Source organism: Falco peregrinus, chromosome 6 (genome assembly GCF_023634155.1).
Source record: "Falco peregrinus isolate bFalPer1 chromosome 6, bFalPer1.pri, whole genome shotgun sequence".
NCBI classification, from domain to species: Eukaryota; Metazoa; Chordata; class Aves; order Falconiformes; family Falconidae; genus Falco; species Falco peregrinus.
Genome location: NC_073726.1, coordinates 39,107,317 through 39,133,207, shown reverse-complemented (window position 1 = coordinate 39,133,207; position 25,891 = coordinate 39,107,317). Strand labels below are relative to the sequence as shown.

General features: G+C 41.2%; 1 protein-coding gene across 3 annotated transcripts in view; it reads right to left on the bottom strand.

The window, feature by feature from the left end:
- PPM1H (protein phosphatase, Mg2+/Mn2+ dependent 1H) overlaps window positions 1-25,891 on the bottom strand; it is a 152,077-nt gene that overhangs the window by 78,305 nt on the left and 47,881 nt on the right. For all 3 annotated transcript variants that reach the window (XM_055807874.1, XM_055807873.1, XM_055807872.1), the window contains exon 2: window positions 502-667. In XM_055807874.1, the coding sequence (XP_055663849.1) occupies window positions 502-667 (166 nt within the window). The remainder of the gene's footprint in view (window positions 1-501; window positions 668-25,891) is intronic.

The window sequence follows — 25,891 nt, the reverse complement described above, 5'->3', positions numbered from 1 at the left end:
ATTCAGTTGCTGGATGACCTCACCCTACTTGCTTAAACCAACCTTACTACATGCAATACTGCTTCAGTAAAAAGAACCCAAATGACTGTCTAACTCTTAATAAAATTGTATGACTGTATAAACGGTGGTACTGCTATGCTTGCAGTGATTGTCACTGGACAAGTCAATCACAGCCATTAAACTCATAGTATTCTGCAGCAATAAATTTGTCAGGATTGCATTTTCGGAAATGAAACATAGGAAAATCCAAGGAGTATTCCCCTCCTCATCTTTAAACTAAAACATCTTAGATCCAAGAAGCAGTTTTCAATGCAAGAAATCAAGTATCATGTAGAACTAAGAAAAATATAGTGAAGTGTTCTGTATTTAAGCAGAGATAATTAGTAAGAGGTAACTGAAAATGTATAAAACATTCAGTTAACTTCCTTTAGTATCATATTGCCACATTCTTTTATGCTTATTTTGTGCTTCTCCACGGACAAGATATAGAAGTCTGCTTACTGAATTGTCTTTCAGCTGGAAACCTTCTCCATTGGGCAGTGATGACCTCCGTTTTGTTGAGTTCTTGTTTGGTGTAGAATTAGTGCCTCCAGCTTTCTTCTTGACAAAGAGGACTTCACAGCTGGCTTGATCTTCATTGTGTGTGCTCTTTCCTGCATTTATTACCCTAAGGAAAAAAAAAAAAAAAAAGAAAAAAGAGAAAAAGAGGGACATGTCCAAGTTAGTGAAGCACAGAAGCCTCCATCTGTATCTCATATGTAACTCAAGATGTATGGAACCATAGTCCAGGAGTATTGAAAACACCAATTGAATTAAAATACCTGACTTTTACAAATGTACATATGCATGCACATACATAAAAAAGCACAGGCATACTTGTTTCCCATACACCTACACATGGAATAACAAGCATTTTTCACAGAACTCTGTGAATAAGAACCAATGCCATCATGAGCACATTTTACCTTTAGGCATACCATACCTTTCTTTAAAGGGATTACTTGATGGTCAAGGCTGATAACACTTATGCCTCCTGGCTGAAACATGAGACCCTCAGTTGCTCTTCTACCTGCCGGCCGTTATGGTGAATAATGAATCTGTTGGCTAAGGGTGTTCATTCTATCAAGTTCCAAGTCTTTCACAAAGAAAATACCTGCTATAAATCTAGAAAGCTGCTACTGCTAAAGGCACAGAAAAATATGCAACTGCTACTAGTCTGTTTAAAAAGCACATCATAAATGCTGTGACAGAAATACAAAGGAAAGGCTTTGCCTTATATTCCAACATGCAAAGTCACGCTTGCTTATACCACAGCAACACAGAGATGCATACTGAATACATCCCTCTAGTACTGCACAGAAACATACACTGCATACTCCATACAACCCCCTCCAAAAAAACCTCACCAACAACCAAAAACCCTCCAACCTTCACACCTCTGTCCCACCTGTGGCATAGCGAGCAGAAGATTCGCAACAAGAGCTGCAGGCATGCACAAACCAGCAGTATGAGCTCCATACAAGCTTCAGACAGCCAAGGGTATCCTGAAACTTGCACAACTGCTCATCTTCCTTCCATTAATGAAGAAGCTGAAATCACAGCTATTCCACCACCACCATTTTAAAACCTAATCAGAAGTCTGCATTATCCAAGATACTGTGGTTGCTATCGTCCATCTCAGAACAGCCAAGTTCAAACATGTTTTCCATTTTCTAAATGAGAACCTTGTCAAATCGACTAATTTTGCATCAGCTGATATCACGTTCAGTAAGACTTTGACAGTCCTGGGCTCACACGGGGAAAACCTGTGCAAGCTGGGACGTCTTGTTCCAACCCAGCAAAGACATTGCCACTGATGCAAGCACATCTTCCTCCACAAACACTATCCAACCACTCCTCTTTACTATGAGGTCTGAGTCACCTAACAAGTTGACCGCTAGTCAGAGACAGTGTTTCCACTATTGGACAAACACAAAGTTTCACATCAGGCACACTATGCTTTTAAAAACAACTGCTGCCTCCCCCAAAAGTAAAACAGCTTGAAGACACATCATAATCCTTATGGCAAGTTCAAGACATACCTGACTTCTTGATCTCTCATGTTTTCAAAAGCATAAAATTTTACATAACAGGAAAACACTTGCTAAAGGTTGTTGAAACAAAAAGCAAACAAAACCCAAAGGCAGGCCTGCAGGGGACACTGCCCCAGCTTGCCTGCTCTTGCTGAAACACCAGTTCTGTGTCAGCCTTACTTAAAGGTAATATATTCTTTTGATTTTCGAGGAGCAACATGATACTGTGACATGCAAATGAGTATTCTTGCCTCTGATTAGAAAAAAACAGTCTTTTAGGAAAACGTGCATCCACTGCAATTAACTTCTTACAGAAACAAAAAAGTTTCCTTACAGTGCCAAATGTCTCACACTGCAGTCTGACATCTGTATGCACAATACCACCAATTGTTTACAAGTATTTCTTGTAAATAAACACCAACTGTGGATAAAATTACTTTGTAAAACACACAGAGAGCAGAGATGAACAAGCATCTAGTTGCAAGGCACCTGTGAGCAGTTTAACCACTCACCCCCTGTAGTGCCTAACCTTTGAGCAACTGGAGATCAAATACTGAGATGCAGTAAGGTTCCAGTCTGAAAACACAGCATTTTCTTGACGCTAGGAAAAATGGACACATATTCAGAAACAGGGAAATGGGGGGGGGAGTACAAACACTAACGCATTTAAATCACCTGGCCAATACCCCTTCAGTTTTTAAAGCTACCAGAATGATTAAAATACTGCAGCAGTACAGAAAGTGTAGTTTTGTCATATTAGGAGCTAATCAATAGTTGGTTTAGCTGATAAGACTCCCCACTGATGCTGCTGTTTGCAAACCCATTAAAAAAAATGTGGAAGAGTGTCACAAAAGTGACTCCTTACAAAAATCGCTGCCTTCTTACCATTTATTATTCCTTATGAAAATCACTGAAGTATCAGAGCTGCTCTGGTTTCTGAGCTTAGTGATGGACTTCAGGACTTATATGGTAGGAGATGTTCTGACATTTAACAGTGTGTTAAGTTATGCACAATATGGTATCATTTTATAAAGCTCTTGCCAAGAAAATTTGTCAAGGCACTGAATACATTATAAAGGCTACGAGAACAAAGTGACCTAACAGACTGGCTTGGCAGTCAGCTACTGTGAAATGCCTGGAGTTGAACCTGTGTACCAAGCATCTTGCTAGAAGAGGATATGGGCAAAAGGAACCCGACAAGACTGAATAATGAGGTGACACAGCAGCTGGGGTGTCAGTGTATTGAGGTGGGGGGACTGGGGCTGTGAACAATGTTTCCTCCCAGAATTTCACTTTGTCTCCCAAAATTCCAGTTTTCATCTCTCCAGCAGAGGGTTAAGTTTATTCTGGAAATCCTTGTGAAAATTTGAACTAATCATAATGTTGCAACAGTGCTTATGGGTGCTACCAGGTAATGCATGGTCTAGATGCCAAAAGCTGCCCCGCTCCTGACATAGGCACTCTTCCACTCTCACACTGCATCTCATAGGCTTTGGTAAAGGGCTGCAGTGAAACCCTGTGATTTTTCATTTCAGGGCTTGAGCTATGTGTTGGTGCCTGATGTATAGCACTGAAACCGAGTAGAAGGTGTTACCAGTTTCTAACATTTCTCTGTCTTTGCTGCCTTTTGAAATCCCTTTTCTTTCTGCAGCTTCTTAAATCCCTCCTCGAGGCAATTCAGCCAGCTTTCCAATGCCGATTTTCCTGTTGTCTTTCCCCCTTGCTCTCCCAGGCTGTAACTTTTCAGGACAAAAACCACATCTAAGCTGCTTATACAAATAACAAAGCAGAACTAACAAGATACTCATATCTCCAAGAGGTAACTCTTAATTAGACCTCTGAAAATTTTTATGGAAAATCTACCATCCCTCTCCTTCCACAGAGGAAATGTGCCTCAGCTTCCTAATATTTTCAGTTCCCCTTCATATCTTTTTGCATCGGCCTTGAAATGTAAGTTATCCTCTAGTGAAATGAAGAAAATGAGATAAAGAACTACCTTCCCACGCATCATTAAAAAACCCCTACCCCACCAAAAAAATCCCTCCAATCATACAGTTGTCCTCACTTCCATTTTATCAAGGATGCAATAATAATAAAATGCAGAAAAAGATTAATTAAAAAAAAAAATTATGCCTGTATCATTCTCTAGCTTTTAGTCAGAGACATGTTTTCAAGGGAATTCTTGCTTTGGTCTTCTTTCCCCATAATTCCTCAAGGAACTGTTTGATTAGATCTCTTCATGATCAACTCCATTCCATCCCTCCCTCCTCTCCCCCATTACCTATTTATCTCCTATTCAATCTTTTACAAAGTTCAATCCAAATAACCTATCTAATTTGGATGAAGCTCCTCCTTTTATAGAATTAGCTTATTGGGTCACCTGCTCAGTAATAAATAAATAATCTTAAGGTTTAGTTCATGGTATACTAGTAAAAATATATCCTACTTTGCAAACAAGAGCTTCCTGAAGCCTGCACAGTGAAGCAGTGGGGTTCGGTCACACCTGAAGAGGTACTTGCATCAACCTTAATGGACACTTCAGTACTTCACAAGATGAATCTCAAATATGTCCTTAGCTAAAAGGAAACCCTCCACATAAGAGCCTGCTAGTTTGTTTGGCTCACAATTAGCATTCTGTTGGTATCACACGAGACCCCAAATCCCATCCGACTGAACGGAAATGTAGGTCACACTGTGCTTCTATTCTTCATTCAACTAGCAGAGCTCAGAAACTCTCATGCCAAGGTCACTGATTACAAAATCCTAAGTTTATCTTAAAAGAACCCAAACAGGTCAGTTGAAGAAATCCAAAACAAGTTTTGATAATAGTTACCCTGAGAAAAAAACACAAACACAACACAAACCAAAACCAAAGAAACCCACAAAACCAAAAAAACCCACTTCAAGTCTTCCGCAGCACTTCTATGCAGCCCTCTATTATTCACATCAGTATCAGTACACATACTCTATGTAACATACCTAGATAAAAATAATGGGTAAAGGTAAAGAGCTCAGCAGAAATTCTGAATGATGCATGACAACAGCAGTGTGCACCAAAAATGCTTTTTAAAATCTAAGGACTAGGAGAGCTACGAGCTTAGGGAGCTACACTGCAGCAGCAAAAGCATGGGAACAGGCTGCACATACACTCTAGACCTGCCTGAGCTAAGAAATAAAACCTGTAAGCAGGGATGCTTACCTTCCCACTCAGTTTAGTTCAGCTGTGGGCTAAGTGACAATCACCTGCAATCACAGGACACCCCAAATCCTATCTGCTCCTCCTCCAGCAAGGCAAAGTGCCTCTCCACAGCAGTAGAGAGCATTCCCAGTTTCACCTCCTCTGTAAGACCCGTTGCGAGGGTCAAGACATCCTACACAAGCACTTCCAGAGCAAAGGTCTGACTGGCTTGCGCTTGTACCATGCAAGGTTAAGGCTGAGGCTGTGTGTATTGTCTGTGCAGCCCACAGGGTCTAATGCTGGAACATCAAAATACCTACAAATGTTTCTAAAAAGAAAGTGCTGCAGAGAAAAGGGGAGATGCACCAACTTGTGTTTGTGGGTGAGGAAACACCCATGCCAGGCAGAAAGCCTTCCCAGCAGGAGAGGTCAGCTGAAAGTGGAAGAGGCTGAGTGAAAGAGCACAAAACCAGCTTGCAAGGACCCAAACACTTCTGATAAAGCAACAGAAAGCAAAGCCATAACCAAAAGACCAGTTGATGGTCCCAAGTTGCTGCTTCCTTAGTGAGATCTCTTACAAAAAGATGCTATCAAATGCTTTTCTCTGTAAATGCAAAGGTAAGACTCCAGCTGTGCTCAAACAAAAGCTGAAGAGTCCTATGCTACAAATATGTATTAAGAAAAGCCCTGCAAACAAGTTACCTGCTTCAAAATGATCCGTGCCTTTCAAAAAATAAGCTTTAAAAAAGTTTCAATCACCAAAACAGATTTTTTCTCCTAACTATGTCTTTATTATTCTTCCCCAAGGAAATTTCTAACTCTATTTAGCTAATTGGCAGACATATAATCTTAAGCGTTTACTCAACTATACAACTTCAAACACACTCCTTGTTTCTTTATTATAATTTTTCAGATTGCTAACAATATCAGAGAGTAATACCACTTATCGGGGAAGTAAACAATCCTTTTTTCTTGGAAATACTGGCTGTAGTCAATAATCACAAGAATTAAGCAATGATAACCAAGGGCTGTTGTTTAGGTGCTTCATTTATCCACTCTGTGTGAAAGTGAGTTTCTGCTAATTTTGGCATATACAAGTTTCTGAAATAAATACATTAATGACCTGCCTGCCGTTCACAAAGTGAAAAGAGGATTTCAGCAAAATGTCACACACACACACACTCTCCCACAAAAACCCCAACAAAAATACCTCCAACGCAGCTGCCTTACATACTTGGAGGAAAATATAGCCTAGAACAGAAACTTAAAGCAGAGTCTATGAGCTGAGGTGAAAGAGCACTGCTTGCAGGATGTCCTGCAAGATGTCTTTACTTGGGGAAACTGGTCTCATTTGATCCACAAAAACTTCAATTTGTTAACCCCAAGCAAACACAAAAGCTTTTCATCTCCTTCTTAAGGGGCAGGAAAAAAAGAGTTAGAAAAAACCCCAGATATATCCACAGCAAGTAAGTTGATATTGCAATTCTCGATTTAAGGCTGGGGATTCAGAGTAGCAGTGGGCACCTGCAGTTGCTGACACCGAACACAAGTTTGTCAGGCAGCACAGAGCCCTTCTCTACCCAGCTCAGCCCGGCAGGCTCCAGCCACTCACAGGAGCCGCAGCCAGCCTCAATCCTCATTCCAGCTGTGGTACACATATGCTACCCCACAACACGAAGTATGACACCGGTTTGCATCCAACCCCACCAATAACACAGAAGTAACCCAGATGAATGAATACCATACCTATAAGAAACAAGCAATATGTTCCTACAGTTTTGCTCTATTATTTCAACAGTCTTAGAATGACAGTTAAAAATACCATAGAAAACCTTTTCATACACATATTGCTGGCTTTTCTTCCATCCTCATCCTTCTCCCTGCCCCCCCCCTTAATGGATTAGCACGGGAGTGGATACCACTGCATTTTTTCTGTGACATCTGATTTACAGTCAGTTTTCCAGGTAGGTGGCTGTTTCCCCTCCTTCACCCACACAATATTTATTTCTGCACTGGGAATCGACTTGAAAGAGATTTCCTCCTAGCTGTTCACCTCCTCCTGCAGATGAAAGGCAGCTTTTCAAGCAGCCTAAACAGTTTCATTCATTCCTTACTGTAACTGTCGTATCACTCATATCAAAACCAAAACATCCGCTAGTATTGTCCACTGCAGGCAGAAACTGAAACCATCCCTGAATCAGTTCTCTAAATCCATGAGGGCTGAATAAAACTTTCATTTTACTAACCAAGGAAGAAGTGAATGTTTAGCAACAAAGATAAGTCTTACAATGATCCAGTATATAAATACAGTTTCTCCTGCCAGCAATCACACGGGTATACTGGGCCCAAGCTCACTTTAGGACCTAGTCAGAAGCTACTACACCTGCCAAGCTGACAAGGACTAAATATGGGATTAAAATAGGCAAGGCCCAAAAGTGGAATACCATTTATGCGGGAAATTTAAAATAAATTTTAAAAAATCAAAAATAATGCAAAAAAAGTTTTTTAAAATTCCTGTCACAAGTTCAGTGTAAGTGAACGTAAACTGGTTGACATAGCTTGTCTTTGGACTGAAGTCAATGACATCTTGGCAAGGAAATCCATTCTGATGTTATTTGTACAGACTTCCCAAAATGCTATCACGTGGCACATCATCCAGCCACACTTTCTAAAAAAGATGAAATACTAAGCGACTACAAGGAACAAGATGGCTGCGAGTCACAGTAACGGAGCAAGTTTGTGATCACTACACAGGGATAAGCAGCTCTTTTTGATAATTAGGATGCAGGTATTATATGAGAAAAGCAATGGACAATGAGCCCTGAGCAGATGCTGATCCAGACTGGTGGGACACAAATACGGTTAAGCATGATGTCACTTCAGGGCTGAGCAATCTCAGCCACAGCTGGCAAAACCTATTGCCAAATTCTCCTTCCTAACTCCTTCCATATTAGCTATCCGCATGGGGTGGGAAGAGGTAGCAAAAGCAAAGATGAACTTGACACTATGAGAGAACCACCATTTCCTTCCTACAAAGGACAGTGAAGTTGCAGAAAGCACCAGGTCAGATCACTCATCATCCTATGTAAAGCAACTTTATCTGGCCATCTGTTCAAAGCTTGCAGAACAAACTAAGAGACCCAGAAGATAATGAGGACAAACAACTTTTGTGTTGACCAGTGTCCTTCTAGTCTAATTTCCGCTAACACACTGTCTTATACCTTTTTCTTCTCCTTAATAGGTAAATTTTCAAATCCTGCTAATCTGGGGAAAATTGGACTGAACTTACTTCCATGGTATACAAGGAGGAAGTTGCCTTGAAAGTTCTTCACATGATGCGTTTTATATGAATAGGACATACTCAGTCTGGTGAGGTCAGCCTTCAGATTAGTATATTTGCATATATACTCATTGCATATACAAAGTTAAGATTTTTATACATCACTTTACACATTAGGACTAACGACTCTTGAAACTGAGGCAGTTGGTTCAATCTTAAGAAAACCCAAACACATACATTATGCACATCATGGCAGTGGTTCTTTTCTTTATTTTGTTCCCAGCCATTTTATCACGCACGGGACTTCGCTGCCTTAGCCTTCAAGGCTCCTGAAAGCTCATTAACGAGCAACACTTGGCTTTTGACTGGGTTTGAGCAGTTTTTAGATGAGAAACATCCTTGGATCTATCCTTGAGCTCACATTTGACAGGAATCCAAGTTCTGCCATTCTTTTCCCTCTAACGAAGGGGGAAAACAGTTACTTCCACACGTGTTCCCATGAGCTGTACAACTCCTTGTGCATGTGAGGCTGAAGATAGTCTTGACCATGAGCAGCCCACATAAAGAGGACACAGTAATGAACCAAGTCAATAGAAGAAAGAATGGTGGCATGAGGTCCAGTTGTCCCCACATAGGTATGTGACAGAAATACACTAATCACACTAGTTAAAATGATGAAAGGCAGCAGCCTGACCCAATCTCGACAGCAAGAGGCATCTGGGCATCAGAAATTTTCACTTTGCTTACAAGCTCAAGACTATTATTACCACTATACCAACTACTACTATTATACAACCAACCAAAGGCTCAATTTGAAGTATTTTAGTTTTATTGTAGACTCAAGCATGTTTGCGCATGGCAAGGATGCACAAAGAAAATGCAACTTCCCTCCCTCAATTTCCTTCCCAAAGTTCTACTTTTGAAATCACAACCAAAATAAATCCTTTCTTAAGAACAATGCTAACTACATGCAAATAAAAGCTATCCTTATGCTTACAATGAAGCAAGTTACATGTTTAAAGCACTTCAGTAAATCCCACACTATTAGGCTATGATGCTGTAGGCTGCAGTCTCAGCTCTCTCAGGGTTAAGAGAAATCAAGATAAATGGCTTATGCAAAACCGGTTCAAGCTTTAAAAAAATTATCTCTCACATTTAGCACATGTGAAAGTTAACTGCAAGAGTTCTGTAGTGATGGTACTAATCCCTTTTATACAGCTGTCAACTTAAATCAGCCCCAAGCTAATCTTCGCAAGTGTGACAGAGACTGTACACGTTTCCACAGCTAAGCACTAATGCCTTTTTCACAATATCACTCTACTGCAGCAGGTATTGTGAAGCCCCTATAACCTGAAGGAAGTAAATCTGCTAATTTATTCTTAAAAAGTCATTATAGCAAACTGTATACGTATGAAAGCACACATATGCAAGGCAAGGAAAAAAGAAATTACATACAGCTTTATTACCAGGAATCCACAAGTAGAAAATTAATTCAAAGCCACTCATATGTTGGTAATTTTTAAGAACAGCTTAAAGAAAAACTGCACCCTGCTGCTGGAGTGTTATATCTATCACTTTTCCTCTGGGAGAACATTAAATGGCAGATCTGCAGGAAAGGGCCACATGCAAAAAACACCACAAAGACTCTTTCCCATAGAAACATGCCTCAGACCCCAGTCTTTTATTTCTGTAATTAAAGTTACTTTCCTAGACCCCATCTTTGAAGCTGTTAAAATATAAACTAAATGCAAGCCAATGAAATGTCAGTAATTCTAAGCCTGAAAAAAGAAAGTTGCTGAAAAATGGCAGCTACTTTAATCTTTATAGATCCAGATCCATCAAAACATTTTAGTAGTGTTCATTCATTCTGCTTGGGAGTAACAGCCAACTCCAAAATTAGCTTTCTCAAATTTAAGATATAAAAAAGTCACACTATTTAATGCAAAACAGGATTAAGAAAATATTGTAGTAGTTCTACATAGATTTTTATATACATATACACCCCTGTACAAAAAACTATGGTATTTCTCAGGCAAGCTATTCAAAGTTCTGTTAAATGTTGTGTCATAGAAAACATCTGTTTTTCATGTAATATAGGTTAAAGTGCTTAATATCTTTGCTCAGTTGTTCAGGCATCACAGATGCAAAAATGTCAAGTGCAGTGATAACTTGGAGACAAAGTAAACGTAGGGACCCTGGTAAAATCAGTACTGGTAAGAAGAAGAATCACAGCCAAATGCAGAATTTCTACCCAAGAACAGGCACACAGCAGTGAGCAAATTAGTGTGTGTTCGTGCGTGTGCACAGGGCGGGGAGACAAGGGTGTCCTTTCCAGTCCCATCTGCTACCTTTATCCAGAGGGAAGCTACTCAAGCTAAGGGGACTGGACACTACCTATTACATGGTATGTCACAACATATCTTAGGGGTGTGCTGCAACCAGTCCTGCTGCACCTCAGGTGGCACGAACCTGAGCACTGAGTAGGCACTGCGCCTGAACCTCAGGGCAAACTGTCCCCACAGGCTCCTGCTGCTGAAGGCATGTGCCCCCAACCCAACAACAGGGGCAGCACGGCAAGGTTAAGGAGCAGTTCTTCAAGATGCAATACCAGACAATCACAGAATGGTTGAGCTTAGAAGGGACCTCTGGAGGTCATCTGGTCCAACTCCCCCACTCAAGCAGGGTCACCTACAGATGGTTGTCCAGGACCACGTCCATACTGGAATGCAGAGGCAGCAAAGCAACAGAGACTTGCCTTACCTGGTGCATGCATGGGATCTGGCACTGACCAGGAGCTGCTCACTGCCACCCTGTGAAGCCTGAAACACAGAATGGCTCCAAGCTAGAATCCAGCTCTGGTTGGAATGGGAGAGGGAGCAGCCGCACAGCTACTACCAGATCATGCTTCCCTAGCACTTTTGTTTCTTTTACTTGTGCTGCAAATCTCCCTCCATTATGAATCTTACCCCTTCTGAAGTCAATTGCAAAACCACCACTGGCTCCTAGGAAACTTCAATCCCAGTCTTCACTTGCAAACATATCCAGGCACATTGGAAAACCTACAGACTGACAAATACTTAGCACAAACATGGTAAGCAGGGCCAACATGAAATATTTTAAGAGCAGCTATAACTGAGGAGAATCAATTGTGTCCAAAGAGGCCCGCAGGAGATGGGAGTAGCCCAGCCCAAAACAGACCTAAGCAGCACTGACGGGATGAATCCTGCAGGGCATGATCAAAGGCACCCGCAATCCCAGAGAGGTCTCAACAAGAACAAAGTCAACACCAGAACCAATTGACTGCTGTGAACTTGTACATGACCCTCCCCATTCCTCTCAGACCACTGGGAAATTAAAATTGTGTCAAAATACATATCAGGAAATAATAAATTATTAGTGTGTCCCTGCACCCTGCTATATCAAGGAACAACTTGTTTTCAGAAATTATAATTACAGTTGCACAAATGCGAAATATGCACTAAGGCAGTGACTGAAACTGGAAGTTTGAATTTATTAACCCCTTGAAAAGACTGTAAATAAACATTTAACAGAGCTTATGCAGACTGAAAAGAAAAGCCTGCAGAATTCAACAGTTGAACAATTCAGAAATTTAGCAAGACAGCCAGCTTCTCAGGCAAGGATAAAAGGTGAACTTTCAGAAGTATCCCCCCTCTTGGCTCTCCCAATGTCGGCAACCTCCACTTTCATGTGCCAGTGTGCTATTCCACAAGGACACATGTGCAGTGGAGTTGTTATTTTTTTGAAACCCGAATCAACCTATTGCCACAGCAAGACTGAAGAGACAATATGGAAGCAAAAATAGCATATGATAGAGAGGAGAGGTCCTGCCTAAAGTAACGTTTCTGAAAAAAAAAAAAAAAAAAAAAGTTATGAAGTTGTATGTTACAAGTCCAGGAAGCCAGCAATGAAAAAGCCATGGTGCACTACAGTTTAGTGCTATGTAACTGCAGACATCAAATACTGATCTGTCTTTCCTTGGAAAAATCCACTCAGGTTTGCCTTCAGCTTTGAGAATTCAGTCCCAGAGCACCTTCACCATGGCACTTGCAGTGGCTCTCATCAAGCAGCCAAGTACTTTTAATCATCTTAGGAGTCTGCATGCATCTACAGTCACCTACATGTGACTGCTGCTACAAGTATGGTCCCAACAGGTGAGATCTAGTCAGATGTCTACAGGGTGGACTGCTAAGTCAGAAGTAATCACCCAGACTTTATCAGCAAAGAGAAAGAGGCCATTCGGGGGCATGATTCATCTGACCTATTTTAGTTGTTTGTATTAGCATGAAATGTCTGTTCCCCTTGGTGGACAATAAAACTGAGCCTAGACACTTACACAGCAGGTTGTCAGCATGTGGTCAGATGATTCCCACCTTAGGTGCCAGTTTAGGGCAGTAGAAGGAGCAAAAACCCAACCAACCAAAAAAAAAAAAACCAAAACAAAAAACAACCCACCAACAAAACTGCCCACCAACTTCTCCTTCAATGTTTTTTTTTTTCCCTATCTGAAATGCATTTTTCTCAAAATGCATCTTTGGTATAGAAGTTCCTTGGTATGACTATTAATGCCACCCAGTGCAGAGAACAAAGGTTGGCGGGGAAGTAGAAGAAATAGAATTAAACGCAGAAAAACTTATTTTAAAAATAAAGACCAAGGACAGATTACCAGGTGCCTGAAATTTGGCATTATAGCTCCTGATGTGACAAGCCAGTTTAGCATGGTGCAGCAATTTAAATGCATCTAAAACAGCTGGTGGGATTCTCAGACACAAAAGGAGATAATTGTCAACCTTATTCACAGCAATTAAATCTGTATAGGCTAAAATAGGATCTATTGTTCCCACAAAATACTGGGATTGGAGCCAGAAGTAACTTCAGTGGAGCAGAAAGTTGGCATTTTGGAACTGGGCTGAAAACTGTGTAATTCTCTAGCATAATGGAAAAAAACCCAACCCACAACCAGAGACTGAAGGCAAGTTCACAGATTTTTATGGGGGAAAAAAAAAAAATCCTCTTCCAGAAGTACCAGGGAGATGTCAAAAATTAGTATTCAAACAGATGTCAACATAGACTTATCTCAGTGTGCACTCCGCACAAATGGAAGTGTATCCAGTAGTTTCTCCTGCTGACTGAAAAGAAGAAATCTAGAGATTACTACTGCTATATTTAGACATTTGCGCACTACCCAGATATGTTCCCTTGGAATCATCTGAGCACATGATATGTAGACAGGCACAAGAAAGCTGGGCAACTGTTATTAAGAGGCTAACACTGCCACTAGAGAAACAATCATTAATCACTCTCAATTCAAAATGATCAACAAGTGGCGGCAAGGGATTTGCAAATCATTTGCCAAGGATAAAATACCTCCAGAGCAGCATCAAGAGATGGCTGTGAGACTGGGAAAAGCTACAAAGAGGTGGCACCATGATCTTCAAAGCAGTGCACTGGCTGTCCTGGCATTCATCAACATATCCCAAGAGGACCACTGCTCATGCTAGCTGAGGTGGCGGCAGTAAAGACAGCACTCAAGAGATTTGTTTTCAAGACGCTGGGGAGGGGGGGGTTAATGTGGAATAAAATCCTCTAACCCATCCAAGAACATGCCCCTCTCCTGACTGAAAACCTGCAAAACCCAGACCAAGGATGGGCCTGGATGCGGGGCTGCGACCAAAAGTCTTCTGCTTAGTAAGTCTGCATGTAGCTTCCATCTTCTCCTTTACAAAAAGTTAATATTAAAAAAATTATCTTTTTTAAAGTTAAATCTGGAGTTTAAATAATAAAAATCTGTTTAGGACTCTGACAGAATGGTCTGATAGAAGAAATGCAAACTTCCCCTAACTGCAGGCTGGAAGGTGTACCAATGCTCCCTTGCCAACATTTACATCCATCCCTATGACTAAACCACGCTGCAAAAGGCTTCAAAGGCAGCTGTCAACACATTTGGTCCCATCCTCCACCTCAAAGTTTTGCTCTTTTTGTGCACCAGCTCCATCATTCCAGCTTTTTGCTCATTCATCCACCAGAAAACACCATCACTCTCCAAAATACCATTCTTTTTTTTGGTCAGATCCACTTCCTGATGGTTACACAAGTTCAGTCAGCCCAGCAGAACACTGGAGACCTCAAGCCCAGTGAAGTGGAAGCACGACAGCTTCCCCAGCCAGACAGCAAACTCTGCACTTGCTCCACTGTGCAAGCCTGCTCCTGGGTTACACCCCTACTATTACATACAGCTGGCCCTTCTCCAGCCCAGGGTCCAAGAAGCATGAGCTACTCTCTCAATTCTCTCCCAGAACTCAGTGTCTGCATCCAAACTGTCCAGGCTGCTCCTAAGTGCCAGACACAGAACAGGGATATTCGACTTTGCCTTTCCAGTTGAGAAGTTCTCAGGAACCTCACATAAACAAAGACAAATTCATTTTTCCTACACACTTTCTCTGGAAAAGAAAACCAAAACCCAACTCTTATTTCACCATATATGATCCATCTGAAATACAATTCTGCAATAAAAGATGAGTATAGATAGCTGCTGTTATGCACCACAAACACTGTAATTAAAAATCATTCATCTTCAAAAGATCTTTCTCTGAACCTTCAAACATGTTGCATTATTCATTGAAAAGGCTTGTGCTGCACTCAGGGAAAAATAAAGTTAACCATTCTTCCACAGCATACTATTCACTAATACAAAGACTGTTTTTGGTGCAGAAAAGCCTCCATAGTTTTTGAACTAGCTAACAGGGATGCTGGTAACGGTGAGTTCCAGTGACTTGAGAAGACAGTGAACTAGCAAGTCCCAGCTCTGTGTGGAGACAACAGCACAGCATCAGCATCACAGTGTCATGGCAGTGGCAGGGTGGTGCTTGGAAAGGAACAGGTCTTACCCTTTTGGATTGCAAAGACACTGGCAGAGATGCTTGAAACACCTTTTGATCTTGGCCAGCTCCAAGCCCTGGTTGTTGCCAACCCGGTGCTGGCAGGTGTTCTCCTGGCTGCTGCTTGGCTCTGTGGCCAAGCTGCCTCCTCAGGGACATACAGTGCTAAAGTGTCCACATAATCTAAGCCTGAAGGATTCTCCAAGCCTATTAGCTAAAGCAAACCTGATAAAGCCTAACCCTGCTTCACATTCACAAGTCCCCTAGCAAATTCTTCATGGTTCAAGCACATTCCTGCTGAGCTCTCCTCATCACTACATACAACTGCAATGTTATGCCAAGTCTTTTTTTCTGTTTTCCTTTTTTCCTCTTTCCCGCCCCCCCCCCCCCCCCCCTTCCTTTACACTCACTGTCTCAGGTTCCTCTGCTCCTGCCAGACCCCCAGTCCTCAGGATGGTATCAAACTTTCTGACCCAATTCTTCAACATTCTCTAGATGGTTCTAATCCCACCATCAAAAAAAATTGTTTCTCTTTTCTCATCTCTCTATTCCTGCACCACCCTCCTTAAAGAGAAACTGAAGGTGGTATTTCCTACTTTCAGCCAACACAACAAAGATACTGCCACTAAAAGAAAAATTAAAATACCCAGTCATGTAGTATAACAAGCAGTAAATGCTGACTTCATAGCAAACCAATACACCCATTACTCTTCAACTAATTTGCAAAATTATCCTCCAGCTCTGCAAGACTGTCTAAGGCAATACAGCTGCTTAAAATGCATTATATCTTGCCTCAAAATTTCTTCAAGCATTGTACAATACAGTAGAATAATATAACATCCAACAGCTTTTACCTATACATCAAACAAAAGTTGGAAGCACCTACAAAGTAAAAGAACAAAAATAAAATAATAGTTTAAGCATGAGAGACAACAGCTAAATAAAAAATTATATCTGTATATAATACTGCATCTTTGTATAACCAGTAAGTTGTATTGTATCTTATACACAAATATACAGACACACACAAAGAAAAATATCTTTAAAATAACTAGTGAAGCAGCTAGAACCTTCTGTCTTTACATTGTATTTCTCACTTTTAACTGATGAGATCATGATATTAGTATAATTTTCTTTCACCTTTTCCCATCAGAGTATGTGTCTTGGGAATAGGGGTAATATTTCAATTAATAAAAAGGAGATCCTTTACTCCACAGACTCAAATAGTCACAAAATATGATTATACCACCTACTGTACAAGTTTAAATAGTATTTTCGGAACCAGTTAAATCACTATACTTCCTGTATCTCCGTCTTCTTTGGAGATGTATATATACACACCCCCACCCCTCACATGTATATTTTAAACAAGGATAAACACTTATCTGGTTAGGACATATTTTATTTACTATGCAAAGATTAAGAAATCCAATCTCTGCAGTTCTTAAGAGTGTTGAAATAAAATGCCCGACAGAATTCAGGAGTAATCAGTGTAGCAATTAGAAAAGAAGGATTTAAAACACAGAGGAGTCCTCCTCTACCACGAGGAACAACAACAAAAAACCAAAAAGGCAAAAAATTCCCCATTCATCTGAAATACTGATTATATCAGTAAGCACAACATTCAATCTTACAAAGAGAAGATTTTAAGCAATACATTTCTGAACAGAAGAAATAAAGCCTTCTGTAAATGATGAATGGACAACGGCTGCAAGCAGGAGCAAAGGCATCTCCTACTACGTTACCTGCTGTTATACACCTCCCTCCTTTAATGCATAAATTAAAAATTGTATGGCCTCTCTGTGTCAGATCAAGGAAAGAAATGCACCCAACAGAAGCCACATGAACTGACTTCCTCCAGAGCAGTGTTACGCACTCAGGGGTGAGCAGGCTGCCCATTTGGGTCTGTGGAGAAACAAGCCTGCAGCAGACAATGGCAGTGACTGTCATTCTGCTCCCCTACCCACTGGGGGATGGCGGTGTCAAGGGGAAAGGAAAGATGCAGACCTTTGATATGATAGCCCCACGTCCTTATAACCTACTTATACATACAAACTGGAATAATAAAAAAAAAGTTTGTTTTTTCTTAAAATCAGTTTCATCTTCAGAACTGCCTCAGCACAGATCTGCTGTCCCTCATGTCTTAGGACTCCGAGGCAGCATTTTGGAGTAGACACCAGGAAGCAGGTAGAGCCATTACACACTTTACTAAATAGAAGAACATTTTACAAAGGAACATTACTGTTCTGCCATAGTTCCAGGACCAGACACTTCCAAGTAACTGCCAAAAGAATTGCCCACTTCCTGCTTGATGGTCTTCTAGCATGTATGATGGTTACTCCAATCTCAGTTAATCACATTTTATCACTTAAGCTTAAATAAATATAGCTCCCATGTATGCGACTCTTTCCCTTCTTGTGGAAGTTGTTTTGGCTGGCGCTTCTTGCCTTTTATGAAGAAAAGAGGCTTTTCCAGGGGGTTGGATGCTAAAGTGAAATTGTCTTTTTTTGGTTTTGCAAGCAGTATTTCTACCTAAGGAGCATAGCTTTTCAATTACAGAAAGATAAAAAAAAATATTAAAATTGTTTAATCCTCTTATTTCCACACGCATGAAACTTTGCACAGCCTTCTGAATTTACTGTACTTTTTAGACCATAACTACCCATTGAATATAAATTGAATTTCTGCCATGAAGGCATCAATGGGAGGCCAGAGGATTAAGCAACAAGCATCCCATCTTTCCCATTTATATATACATGCAAAAACATCACTACAATGTATTTTCTTACCTCTATGACAACAACTGTACTTCCCCACTCCTGATTTATCTCCTGCCTACCAGCACAAACTGAACTATATGGAAGAAAGGAAGCAAACAAAAAAAATGTAAATGCCTAATTAAAACTATCAAACATTCCACTTGGTAGCTGGCATCACTGTATATAAAATATTTTGCATTTCCTTCATCAGATAACAGATCTTTGGTATAGTGTGTTGTGAAGTGTAGCAACTAATATCCTCTTAGGATCTAGCATATTTTGAACATGACCCAAACATTTAGTAGACATCTTCTCTAGAGATGGACGTTAGTGTCCAATTAACATTTTGAATAGTCTCAGTAACTACTGCAAAGAACACTACCATGACAATTGTATCCATCAGACTTCTGTGCTTCAAGCATCTTTATCTGCCTATGACTCCACAGTGGCCTTCAACTGGGCTTTAAATATCACAGGGAAAAAAATTAAACAAGAACACTGTTACAGTTAATTCTTAATAGTACACAGAGTTTCAAAAATATCTTTGACTAAGGTAAAGACTGATGATTTTTACTCTGTATTAACACAGAAATCCATTGTTTGGACATGGGAACAATACTCCCCAAATTGTTTAATCATCTCAGGCTTCATCCTTTACTGTCTTCAAAACACAAAGAGGGTTATCTTGTGTAACAAAGGTAGTATCACTTTATTAACAGCACAAGAAGTCACGGAGACCAGGATCACGCTCAGCTTATTTGCTTTAAGAATATTCCCTGCATCACCATAAACCTGTAGGCATTTATGAGACTCAATGGATTATAACACATTCAAGTTAATATTCAGTTTGTGGGGCTGTTTTGCATAACATTTAGGTACACGCCAGAAGCTGAACACTCCAACTCAATTTATTTTGGGCATCCAAAAAACACTGAGGCTCTACTAAACTTATCTACATGAAGAATTGCTCTGAAAAGTAAGGAGATCACCTTTACTTTCAATATATTTTATGATGCCTGTTTAATCAAAGAAAGTACTATGTCTGTCACCGTGTGAGGAAGGACACTCCATCTTGTCAAGTGAATGGGGTTGGCATGCTTTCAAGCACTATCACTTTCGTCAGAAGTTACAGGAAACAAGCAACAGCTCAGAGATACATACAGAGCTTGAGTCACCTCTGTGTTGTGCTTATTCCTCACCTTTCAGGTAGTCTGATACTCACAGCTCTTCATATCTTTAAAAGCAAGTCAAAAACTGCACAGAAGACTGACATAGCCTAACAGAACAAAAAGCTTTTCTTTCTAGCCCTGGCAGATTGCAAGAATAATGAAGTTTCCAAGCCTTTGGGAGCTAAATAAAAATAATGAAAACCCACAAACTGGCACAGGCAATTACATAAATGAACAGATGCACAAAAAGCTACATAAACAAAACCAGAAGTAAAATGTTTCCCTTCTCCAATTGTAGCTTATTCGTACTACCTCCCAGCAATGCAGGCCTATAGTCTACAAAACATTCACTGTGCTTTGACTAAGCGCAGGTTGCAATGACACAGGCAAGACTGCTGCTCATTAGAATATGCCAATTTATTCCCAGTGTCGGAATATATTCCAACTACTTCTCACATATAAAATCAGAATGCAGCTTCATTTCTATTTATTGCTGAGAGAAGGTGGTGAACACCAGAGGACACAGCTTGCAAGCACAGCTGACACCAAGACTATCCGTCACAGTGCGCAGCTCCTGTGGGAGCTCACGTCGCAGCTCGGGGACAGTCCCCAGTCAGCTTTGCTCATGCTCCACAGATGAGCTTTACTGATAGCACACAACGTCTACAGGGGTTTCCACTGGGAAGCAACGGTTCAGTTGTAACATGCACGGTAACAAAAACTTCCCTGTCAGCCAAACTGCAGCAGAACATACGCAAGTCCATTTTGCTACAGTAAAATCCAAATAGAGTACATGTCTAGATCTGCAATTTTGCATTTGACAACCTGTATCTCTTTGTTATTTTTGAAATACATCGTATTAATCAGAAGATAATCCCTTTGTTCACATCTCTCAGACAAGACAGAATTGTAAAAACGCACATTTCTTTCAGACTAACAAACAGCCTTCCTCACCTACACAAAGGTCATTCCGCCTAGGTGAAGAGACAGAAAAGTATGCCCCTATTCTAAATCCCACCGCCCCACCTCTCCTCCCTTCCCACCCCATACAAAGCTAGCAAGGCTGCTTTACAGTACCTGCAGTTTCTCTCATATGTGGTAAGACCTCTAGACCAGCAGTTTAGTCAAACACACTCTTTCAGGAACGTACCTTCTGATGTTGAAGATCACCACTGGCTGCTCCTATTCCCTGAGTGTGTGCTGGTGAAGCCAAGCTGGGAGAAGAGCTTGAGGGCAACTGGAGTTTTGCTCCTCAGTGGCTTAGGCACTGACATCCTCTGGTGTTTGGCAGTATCGCCCAGCTAAGCGAGGACACGTGGGGGCCAGTGACAGGGTGCTGATGCTCAGCCCATGGCCGCTTCCCAAATACCAAACATGGGGTTTGCTGCTTTCAGAACAGGGAAAATCAGTTCTACAAATCAGCATTAAAGGACAGTTCTGTGACTGAAGCTGCTGAGGACTGTGGGGTAAACCCTCAACAGCCTCAAAAGCAGTCATGAAAAAGCCAAGAAGCGGGGGAACCAGGACACTTCTATTTCCAATTTAGGCCTTTTTCCTACAGAATACATAGGAACAATCTTTTGTGATTCTTTGTATACAGCTGCTTAGCCATTTACAAAACCTTCCCCTTCTCCAGACTATCACTAAAAATACTTACAAAGACAGCATCAAATATAAATGGCAGGTTCAAATAATCCCATTTTGTAGGACAGTTCACCTCAAAAAGGACCACCTCTAGGCAAAGGACTAACAAAATGAACCCCCAACTTCCAAAGGGTCTCTAGTACCCAAAATGGACTTGTTTCTGCAAGAAACTGGAAGACCACCTTCAGAGTAAACCTCAAAAAGCAAGTGCTTTTCCACATCCCCAGCATGTGAACTGAGTTAACTGCTTCCCCCCATCCCTCAAAACAGGGAGTTCATACCCTGCTCCCCAGAAAGGACACACGGTTGATTTACATAGTGCTTTTCGTCACCCCCTCACCCTCTTCACCTCTGGTCTTTGCTGTAGAAAAGATTACAGCATACTTTTTCAATATCTAGCTCTATTTGCATACCCAGGACAAATTCCAAAGCAGCAGAAACCAGTATTAGCATTGTTTTTGAAACAGGAAAAGCTGGCTCCCACTCAGCGTCTCATTTGTTAGGATATCACAGATGTTCTTAACATACATTGGCAAAGCAGGATAAGATCAGCAAAATGCATATGTATTTGCAACCAGTGCTGCACTGAAAAAGGCAACACCATTTCTTACGTCATATCAGTCAAGCCCACAGAGGTTTACCAATCACAACCTGCAATTACACACTGCACATATCAGTTGCCTTAGGCAACTGCCTTTCTGGCCTCAGCAGAAGATATAACCCAGGTATTGAATCAGAAAACTGTAATTTCTGGTCAATAAAAGCCCATATGTCAGGCTTTTGCCCTCCCATCAAATCCAGAAATAACTATGCTGAACCAAAGGCTCGAGGTTCAGCTTAAGCAATAAGCCCTCACAAAGCCAGTCTTGTGAACCCAACTAGTTTCCAGAGATCCTCAATCTACAGCCCGCGGACCAGATACGGCCCCCCAGGGTCCTCAATCCGGCCCCCGGTATTTACAGACCCCCCTGCCGGGGGCTGGGGGGGGAACCAAGCAGCCGCAGATGACTGCCGGCCACTGCATCCGCGTGCCGGCCCCCTGGTTAAAAAGTTTGAGGACCCCTGAGCTAAGCAAACAGACAGCTGAGCCTTGACTGCCCTCTGCGTGTCTACCACTTTCTCCACCAGGGTTTACTGCTCCTGCTGACTCTCCACAACCCTCCTCCAGCCCTCCGCCTGCTCAACCACAGCCAGAACAACCTCTTCCAGTGACCAGTGCCAAACTGCCAGCCAACATAGCAGGGCCACAGACACTACGCTATCCTGATGACCGCCACAAAAGAGTTAATCTGGTGGATAGCACAGGCAGGCAGCTCAAAGCAGGCCATCTTAAAACTACATTAGCTAGATATGCCAGTTTTTCTGGGAGAGATGGTTGAAAGCTTTTCCCTCACTCACCAAAGCACAAAGTAGCACAATGTGAGCACAATGCCAGGCTGGGTTCAGAAAGCTGTTCCGATTCCCAACTCACTCATACATTGGCTGTGAGGTTTTGAGAAAGTTGCTTCTACTCAGGACAGGTTTCCAATTTATAATCTTAGCAAATACGGGCAAACCCTGTATCAGTAGGCCCTAGATAAACCAGCTATGAGAAGTCTCACTCCCAGTGAGAACTCTTAAGATCTTTAAGTGTCACATGACCAAATGCAAGTTTCCTTTCCATCACCTAGGAATTCACATTAGGATAACATAAGAGCTTGCCATTTTCTTTTTGTCTGTTTGGACATTAATGTTTGTAGGTACAACAGGAAGAGGGAATTAAGGAAGTGGTTTAAAACTGTTGTTCCTCCTTGAAGTTCTGGCAGTGAAATTACAACGTCCATGTATTGTCTCAACAGCTGTTTCTCTACCACTGCACTCAGTAGCAGAAAGCACCTGTGCTGTTCTGGTAGATCTCAGGATGTGAGAAGATGAACTAACTAGGCTATTAATAATGTTAACTCAGTATCTGATTAAAGATTCCAAAAGCAGAGAGGCACGAAGAAAAAGAAACTAAAGATGATACAAAAGGGCAGTACAAGAAGGTTAGGTTCTTTTTTAATTTTGGTTTGGTTGGTTGGGTTTTCTCCAAGCTGAAACTTCAGCCTCAGGTTTATTGCACCCCTTTCCTGAACCCTATCCCATCTCCCACCTAACAATCCACAAAAAAATGGAGCACAAGCTCATACCTCAGCTGCTCTCATTCACATCCAGCTCAGTGTAGGTGGCTTATGAAGGTAAATCTATGCTAAGGTGTTCAGTGTAAATCAAAGCAGCAAAGGCACAGGAGCTTTTTCCAGTTTGCCAGCAGTGCTTTGGTGGTTTGCTCAAGTCAGCAGCCTTGTCCCAGCTTTGCAGGCAGGTTTTATAGTTTGCACTAAGCTGCAGGCTGCCGTGACAGCAAAGCATTTACCTGGTTAGCTTTCTGCCAGCCACACTCTGCATGTGATCTACATCTACCTTGATGTGGTTTCTCCGCTCAGAAAAACCACAGGCTGAAGGTTTGGATTCTGCAGCAGCACACGGCAGACATCAGACATGGTTATAAAAGAGCTATCTTGTACCATACAAGATTTCTTGTGTACAACTTTGATATTAATCAACTCTCAAGGTATTTCAAGACAAAACTCTTCAATACTCACATGAGAAAACAAGTTTGAGACATAAGATATTGAATTGGTTAGAATGTCTTCTAGCTTCCTGGCCCTCACTATGAGCAGCAGCTTCTTTCAGAGGTACTTTTCAGTTTTTAGAAGAGGTGATTGAGGAGAGGCAGTATAGCAAGTGTCTCTGCTATTTTGCAATCTAAGAGATTTGAACAAGTCCTCAGAGTAAACCAGCATCTGTTTTCTGGGGTCTTTCATCTGCAGAGCCCAAGCAATACTCTCTCCCCAAAACACTGTACTGATGCTTAAAATAAATTATTTAAAAAAGCAAGTGCCATGGAAAGCCCCTAGTTGAGAGACATGTGGCATCTCCAACACCTGATACGCAGACAGTTAGACCAATAACCAATCCCTACTCCATTAATATTTCTACAAAACATGTAGTAACTTTCAACCTTAGTTTGAAAACCATTGGCTGTTTTCAACCAAGGAAGGGATGTACATGGAGCATTCACACAGACCTTGTTTCCACAGAAAAATCAGTAAATAATTGATCAGAACAATGACAAAGATTAAATAAGAAAGATGAGTAGTTAGTGCACACAAGACTATAGAGCTCAACAGGAATGGCAAGTTGGGTTCTTTGTGGTGGGTTTTTTTTGTTTTTTAAGGACTAGGGGAAACAATGTGGTTTTACCCAGTAGATAACTAGAGAATTAAGAATCATATAAAGCTGCGCTGTAACTCCAGTGCAGTGTAATAGAGAAAATGCCCAAAACACCAGGTTTCAATGCTTTGTTTTCAGCTTCCTTTGAAGCTTAAAAAGGTTTTAATCAGAAATCTGGTGTCTACACACAGCTAGACACAAGCAGTACTACAACAGATTCAGCATGATGCAATCCTGGTACTCGTTTGCACACCTTGTTGAAGACATGCTCCTAAACAAGTACAAAGTATCTTGCACATCAATTAACTAAAGTAGAAATATTGCCCAATGAAAAATAAATTTGTATAATTCATTAAAGAAAAGCTGCCAGAATGTTGCACATTTTCACACTATCATTTTTTAAAAAAAACAAAACAAAGAAACCCCCAAAAAAACGAAACACCAAACTCTTTACAGTATCTTTGAAGATACTCCTCTTTTCAAAACTAACACTACACATGGCAGGAAGAGGGGGTTACTTAATATAAACACTCAAATTCAGCTCTGAAGTAACACATCTGTGTTTTACATGATGGTCAGGAAGAAAGCAGCTATAGGCATATTAACCTGAATTTAATATATTCAACCTTTCTCTACACCTGCCATACCGGTTTATATTCTATACTGTTAAATGTAGCATATGATAACAACCATTAAATATACTATGTGCCTTGTAAGCATCTGAGGTCCAGAATGGAGGATGCACTTGGTAAGATGCTCAATGGAAACTTTAATCAAAGGAGCCTAAGGACATGGAGGAAAATTACATCATCTCCCACAGTGAGATAACTGGCCAGTGTCTAATGAAAGAAACAAGGATGGGAACATCAGGACATTCCTCATGTTTTAGGCAGGGAGGGGAAAATAACTCAGAGCGGCTGTTCTGACTGGCTCTAGCAAGGGCCTTCAGATGGGTGTATGACCTGGAAGAAGGATACAGGATACAGAAGGAAGATACAACTTTAGGGACTCTCTGGGTTATGCCAGCCCAGCTGCAGGGCTCATTAGCCACCACTACAAGCTAGTTAAGATGCTGAAGTAGCCAAGAAAGAATCTTACGGTTAAAAAAAAAAAAACAACAAAAAACAGCCAAACAAAACACACATGCCCCCAAAAAAGCAAACAACCCAACGACTTATGTCTAAGCATAACTCTAAAAACACATTTTGATCCATCATCTTTTTACAGCTTTGAACAAAAACTTTTTTCCTGTATTGGATCAAATAGACATATTTTTAATGCTAAACCTTTACTTAGAACCAGTCTGACCTCAGGGTATCCAGTACACAACAATGCATCCCACTGCCAAGCACACAAACGATTCTTGGGATGCTCAAGTCCCACTTGAGTTTGAGAGTTCTCAAGGATAACAGCATGCTCCTTTACTGAACTGTATGGGTCACGCAGGGATTGCATGGGTCCATTGCAGGGATCTGGGTGGAGAAGGAGTTTGTGTGACAAGCCTCAGGCAGGCCACCTCCTTGGTACTCAGCAGTTTACTCTAAGCGTGTCTAAAACTCGTGAGCCCTCAAGGAATTCTGCAATGAACATGAATTTGGCATATGAGTCATCAAAACACAAGGCAGGAGTAAGCTTTTAAAT